Source organism: Arachis hypogaea, chromosome 20 (genome assembly GCF_003086295.3).
Source record: "Arachis hypogaea cultivar Tifrunner chromosome 20, arahy.Tifrunner.gnm2.J5K5, whole genome shotgun sequence".
NCBI classification, from domain to species: Eukaryota; Viridiplantae; Streptophyta; class Magnoliopsida; order Fabales; family Fabaceae; genus Arachis; species Arachis hypogaea.
Genome location: NC_092055.1, coordinates 102,680,501 through 102,687,530, shown reverse-complemented (window position 1 = coordinate 102,687,530; position 7,030 = coordinate 102,680,501). Strand labels below are relative to the sequence as shown.

The following is a 7,030-nucleotide window of genomic DNA, read 5'->3' as shown; positions in this document are numbered from 1 at the left end:
TCACTAATAATTAACAACCCTCACACAATGTGGAATGGACATCCACAACTCAAGTTCACCCAAACCACACAATTTCTCAACCAAGAGTGAGAAAAGCTATGCAAAAACCCAACCAAGCATTTTGTCAAACACATAGTGGGTGTGAAAATAAAGCATGGTAAAATAATAAGAAATATAAATTCTACAACTACCAAAAGCAAGGAAATCAAAGATAGCAACTCAATAAAGCAATAAGGCCCAGTTTGGGTAAATAACTTAATTAAACTCCTTTTGAAAAAATAACTTAAACAATAAATGACTATATTAAAAGTAACTTATAAATAAGTTATTTTGTGTTTGGATTTTTAGTTCTAAAAGTGCTTATTTTATAAAAATGTAGTAAAAGATAGTAGTATTATGAGAGAAGTCATTTTTTTAACTTCTCTATAAGCTCCTAAATAGCTTCTTAGAAAGCCGCAATTTGGTTTTAAAAATTGCACCAGACATTAATACTACTACTTTTCATAAGTCAAAAGCTAAAAAAAAGTTACTTTTGAAGCTTCCCAAACGGGCCCTAAGTGACATGAAATATAAATTGCATTAATTAAAATTGAAATTAACAAAAATGTCCATGAACATAAAAATGACAAAAGAGAGGAAATAACAAATAGAAAAATAACAAAGGTACAATAATAATAAATGACAAGGAAAAAATAAATGAAAACAAGAATTAAAAGTAAAAATTGCAAGAAATTAAACTAAGAACCGTAGGTTCTAGAGAAAAGGGGGAGCTTCTCTCTCTAGAAAATAAACTATATGACTAAAATCTAACCCTAATTGCTCCCCTTTCAAATGGAGTGAGGCCTTGCTTAATATAGAAAGAATCAGCATCAAAAAGTCCAAAAACTGGGCCTTGGAAGCCCAGAAATTGCCGCCAGCGATTTCCATTAAATAAGTCACGCGCTGGGACGTGTGCGGACGCACACATGCTAATTTTCTTCTTATGCGTACGCACAGGTTGTCGTGCGTACGCACACATGGTTTTGTGACTTTTGTGCGTACGCACACTAGGTCGTGCGTACGCACACTAGGTCGTGCGCACGCACACTCCAATGTGTGCTTTTCCTTTGTTTTCTTCAAGTTTTCTCCCTTTGTACATGTTTCCTTCCACTTTTGCCTTGCCAAACTTGCCTTTAGGACCTAAAATCACTCATCAAACACGTCATGGCATCGAGTGGCATAAAAGTGGGATTAAAATAACTAATTTAAGCACAAAACGCATGTTTTCATATTTAGGCACAATCTAGAGAAAAAACACAAAAACATGCTATTTAGATGAATAAATGTGGGCTTATATGATAGAATCCACTCAAATCAAAGTAAAATATATCGTCAAATATTGACTCATCAATTTCCCCACACTTAAACAATAGCATGTCCTCATGCTAATCACAATCAAATGAGAAGGATAAGGAGGGTAAGCAATTTATTAAATGCAACTAACTACGTGCATGCAACTACACTAAATGCTATCTATATATATGTACACTATGGTTCCTATTTAGTTTGGTACGAAACAAACAAGAGATTCCAATTAATCCGAAACAAGCCTTAGGGTCAAGGCAAAGAGTCAATACACTATGATCAAAGTCCAAAGAATTAAATTGAGATTTTCAAAACTAACCAAACAAACAACTTGCAAGAAGATACATTCTAATGCACAAGAAACATAGAATTGAGCGACCGAACCCCTCATCGGATGTGTATTCACTCAATTCGCTCAGTGTTTAGGGCTTAATCACTCAATTCTCCTTTAGTCATATTTCTCAAAGATTTGCAAGTCATCTAACAATTAACGATTATTTAGTACATACATACAAATATCATGAGGACTTCCATGGTTGTAATGGGGCTAGGGTCAAGGTAGGATGCATATAGTCAAGTGGACTAGAATTTGAATCTTTGATCAACCTAAGCTTCCCACCTAACCTATGACAACCTATACAATTCAAAGCTAACCTAACTACCCATTCTTCACTTTTTCATACACTCATGTATTCTCTTTTTGATCATCACACATATGCATTGATTCTTATTGACTTCACTTTGGGGCATTTTGTCCCATTTTTATTACTTTTCTTTTTCTATTTTTATTATTATTATCTTCTTTTTTTTTTTTTTCTAGAATATCAATGCATATGGTTTAACATAATTCAAACATGAGTATGTACCCAATTCCCAAAATTTTGACAAAAATATAAAACACCCTTTTATCCCGACCAGTGTTCCCAAACTTCCCAAACTTGAATGATAAACACTCTCACTAGCCTAAACTAATCAAAAATCCAAACAAGGGACATTTATTGTTTTTTCACTTAAGGCTTGTAATGTGCTAAAATTGAGAACAAATGGATTTAGTATAGGCTCAAAGTTGGTTAACAATGGAAGATGAAGGGTAGACTATTTGGGTAAGTGAGCTATTTGAAACAATGGCCTCTATCATATACATGCATTCATACACAAAATAATGGACATATAGAATCAAGCAAATCAAAGATTACAATCATAAAATGAGTTTATCACACAAGAACAAACTTTATGGTTGAAGATGTGCAACCATACAATTAAAGCTCAAGTCTCACAAGGTATGTTGTTCTAGATCTTTTCTATGTTCTATGAAAAGTACTTCAAGCAAGTTTAAAAGATAATTTCTCAATTCAATCAATGGCATGCCCTAAAAGGGATTTTATGAAAATTTCTTGTTGTTTTACCAAACTAATTTAATCTAACATGCAACACGCAAATATTTACTACCCTAATACTATAAGCATGAAAGAAATATTTACAAACAAACCAAACCAAACAAAGTGCAAATAAGACAAATATTGCAAGAATTGAAGAAAAAGAACAAAAAGAATATTGCAAAGTGTGTAAGAGAAGAATTTTACCTCCCTTGAAGTTGGCGATCCTCCCCCACACTTAAATTGTAGCACCGTCCTCGGTGCTCAAGATCTTGCGAAGCGAAAGGAGTCGTCACTGCATCACCTCTACTGTCCCATGCCTCTTCCGGCTCATCACGCTGGTGGGTTAGGCGATAGAGTGGTTGTAAGAGTGATGGTGCTACTGAGAAACATGAAATTGAGTCACAAAACAGCATATATATGAAGTGAACAAAAATATAAGATTGAATGAAAGCATGCATGAAAACCAATCCGAAAGTAAATGGCAGCAACTTCCAATCAATCAAACACAAAACAGCCGCTTGACTTGCTTGTTTGTCAAAGATAAAGAAAATTGAGGAGCGTTGTTGCTATGCACACAGAAAAAGAAAATCGTTAAAAGTTAAAAGTTAATGTTAGTTGAAAAGTAAAAGGAGAGTTAAAAGTTATGTGAGTAAAAAGAAAATAGCTAGCTGAAAAAGAAAAGAAGAAAAAATAGTCAAAAGTTATGTTAAAGAGAAGAAGTTAGTTGAAAAAGAAAAAAAAAGGTCAAAAGTTATGAAAAGTTAGAAATTAATGTTAGTTGAAAAGGAAAGGAAAAATTAAAGGTTAGGTGAAGAAAAAGAAAATGTTAGTTGAAAAAAGAAAACAAAGGTTAAACGTTATGTAAAAAGAAGGGAAAAGTTATTAAAAGAAATGGAAGAAAAATCAAAAGTTAGGTGCATAGTCACAAGTTCCTTAATTCCAAAAAGTTTCAAAAAATTCAAAACAAGCAAGTTTCTATTCACTTCTCAACAATTCAAAATGCCAAAATAAGTGATGCACATGTATGTGTAGAGCACACAATCAAATAAATATCAATCACAAGTAGTTGGCATGAATTAAAACAATTTTGTGTTGGCAAGTTAAAACTATTGAGAATAAGTTACTCAAGGAACATTCAAACACCAAATTCCAAGGAAATATAAAAGTCACAAGTTGAAACAAGAATTGAAATCCTCATGATCTAAGTGACTTAATGAAAGTTAGGCAAAAATAAAATGAATCAATTCAGCCACTTAGATTTAAAACCTTCAATCTTGTGAATTCATGCAAAAGAGGCTCAAATTTTCCAAAGAATTTCAAGTTTATGGTCAATTTAAAAATTCACTTGAACTATTCAATGCATAGAAGTAAATTAGCATCACAAGTAAGCAAAGAAAGTTAGAAGCATGACCAAAACTTGCAAAGAAGTTCTTGAGAAAATTAGAAATCATATAGCAAACAAAGGTCTATTTTGACACAGAAATCCGTCAAATAGAACCTTGTGGCCCCAAATAACATAATTTCACTTAATAAAATAAGGTTAGGAAAAATTCGGCAGCATTTCAGCAGTAAATTTGCCTATTTTCTAATTCAGCCAATCAATTCAGATTTCCTATGAATGCTTTAACACTCAAATTCACAAAAAATCATATAAGACTTCATAGGAAATCAGAAAGTGAGCCAAAATACAGCAAGAACAAAAAATATACAGCACCAAAACAATGAACCATTTAACAAGCAGGCAATCTGAATTCAAACAGTCAAGTGCAAAATTGAAAGAAGGCTTCAGCAGCAATTCAGGCAAGCCAGTTCAAACCAAATGAAGTTCAAACTTAAGAATCATAATAGCATGATTAATTATCAATGAACTTGTACTAATCCTACTCCAAAGCAACCTAACAGCAGCAAAGTTTTAGCAAAAACAACTGTAACGCAATGAAGTAACAAGTATCCAAATGATCAAAACAATTCCAGACAGTTAAACATGCAACAATCACACATTATCCCGCCAATTTCAGCCTCAAAAGTCATCAAAACTGGCAGTAAATCAGCAAATCTCCACACAATCAAGAAAATTTTCAATCAAACTCAACAGCAAATTTCCAGCAATTCAATTAGAAAAATCAAATCAGAATCAGTGATTTCACATCATAAACAGAAATTCAGAATCAGTGATTCCATCACAAATGAACAACCCGAACAGCAGTGAATTAATCTAGCAATAACCAAAACAGCAGCAATGCACAACATATAATGGACTCAATCAGCATTCGTTGCATTGAATTCGATAATCGTTCCAGAAGCAAGCAGTATGTATTCAAGCAATTACTCATAATCGAATCCAACAGAAAAGTGCAAATTTAACCAAGAACTCAGCCAACAGCACTCAGAAAAAAAACAAAGCAGAAACAGATAACCAGGCAGCAGCATCAATTGCAGAGGGGCAAATCATGAAAGAGCAATATTCCAAACAGCACAATAAACAAGTTCATCCAGGACAACATTCAGAGGGAAGAAAACTAACCAGTCCAGATTCTCTAACCACCTAATCAACTAACATGTATTTCTAACTAATTTAATCAACAAAAATTAAACTAAGCTAACAGGAAATCGAATTGAAAACAGAAAAGAGAATGGAACCTGGAAGGAAGGAACGGAACAGGGGAGGGGAAGGCAGGCACTGGAAGTGTGTGGGGCAGCAGCAGAATTGGTCGGCCTGGTGGTGGTGCTGGCGCAGCTGGCTACCCTGGGGTCCAGTGAAATGGAAACAGGGGATATGTCCTGTACGCGCTCTCGCAGGCAGTGGAAGGGGGAAACAGAGACAAGGGGGTGGTTGAGAGTGGAGGTTAGGTGGTATGGGTCTCGCACAGAGCAAGGGAGAACCGGTGGCGATGTGGTTGGAGGCTGGTTCGGCGCTGAGATGATAGGGCACTGGCGGCAATGGGAAAAGAAAGAAGGAGGGCTGTGCGATGGGGATGTGCAACGGCGTTGTGGTGGTATGGTGGGTTGTGGGTTAGGGCGAAGGTGATGGTGGAGGCTATGGTGGTTCGCGGTGGTGGTTGGCGGAGCTAGGGTTCGGACAGAGGGAAGGGAGCGCGGTGGAAACAGGGCAGCGGCAGAGGCGATGAGGGTTGCTGGCGGCGCTGTGGTCCTGGGCTTGGTTTCGGTGGTTCTGCGACTGAGATAGAGAGAGGGGAAGAGCTTCGAGGGCGGCACTGGCGCGAGCGGTGGTTCGACGCGGGAGGGTGGCGCAGAAGAAGAAGCAGAAGCTGCGTTGTGTTTGAGAAGAAGCGAAAAGCAAAGAAGAAGGAGAAGAGGAAGGGGAGAGGGATGGGTGTCCGCCGGCGGTGAGAAGATGAGGGTGGTGGAGGTTAAGAGAATACGAAAAGGGAAGGGCTTCGTTGGCTCAGGGAAGAGGAAAAGACAACAGAAGGGGAGAGGTAGTAGGATGCGGACACACCAACTGTGAGGGCGCTCCCAGCAGAGGGGCGTGAATTGGAGGTGCGTAAGGTGCGTACGCACGCGCGGAAAGAAAAATGAGCAATAGTGCGTATGCACAAGCTGTGTGAACGCTGTGAGTAGAGGGTGTCTATAAGAGTGTGTGTACCCATCAGGCATGTGCGTATGCACAGCGTAAAATTTTTTTATTTTATTTATTTTTTAACAGAATTTCACCCAACAATACAAAATGTATATAAACAAAAAGTTAATAAAAATATACAACTATTTACATTAACATTAAAATTAATCTAAAATTTTATCTTTTAAATTAAAATTATGGACTATTTACAAACAAAAATCTACCCAAAATTAATTCAATCATCCAAAAACTAATTGAAAAAAATTTTAAACATGAAATTCAAGTCAAAAAGGTAATTTAAAACAAAATTACTAACTATTCACATATGCATTTTAAAACAAAAATCTATTAAGGCAAGCTAACAACCAATAGACATATTTACAAACAAAAACAAGCAACCAATCAAAAATAAACTATTCACATATTAACAATAGCTAACAATGTAACACCATTGCAATCCCCAACACGGCGCCAAATTTGACAAAGAGAATTCTTGTATAGTTTGGAATCAATCAAAACTAGAATCAATTCATTGGTAGCATAGTCCAAACCAACAATGAATTCTCATAATCAAATGTTAAATTCAATACAAAATAACCGAGAGTAATTAAACATCGGGTCATTCTTCCTAGAAATTGCAATGAAACGTTCAATTGTTGGCTATGAGGGATTGGGGGTTGTGATTGTAAGGAGCAAGAAATTAAAATGTAAGAAGGTAGCTTAACAT

General features: G+C 36.1%; 1 protein-coding gene across 1 annotated transcript; it reads right to left on the bottom strand.

The window, feature by feature from the left end:
• Positions 1–558: 558 nt before the first annotated feature.
• LOC112786074 (uncharacterized) lies at positions 559–6,341 on the bottom strand. Its single transcript, XM_025829496.2, has 2 exons — positions 5,364–6,341; positions 559–3,102 (listed from the first exon to the last, which is right to left on the bottom strand). The coding sequence occupies exons 1-2, from the start codon at positions 6,339–6,341 to the stop codon at positions 3,100–3,102; spliced, it is 981 nt and encodes a 326-aa protein (XP_025685281.1). The 3' UTR covers positions 559–3,099.
• Positions 6,342–7,030: the final 689 nt, after the last annotated feature.

What these genes read in the sequence shown, in the direction of transcription:
- LOC112786074 (XM_025829496.2), bottom strand. Translation starts at nt 6,341, where the DNA reads ATGCCTGATGGGTACACACACTCTTATAGACACCCTCTACTCACAGCG.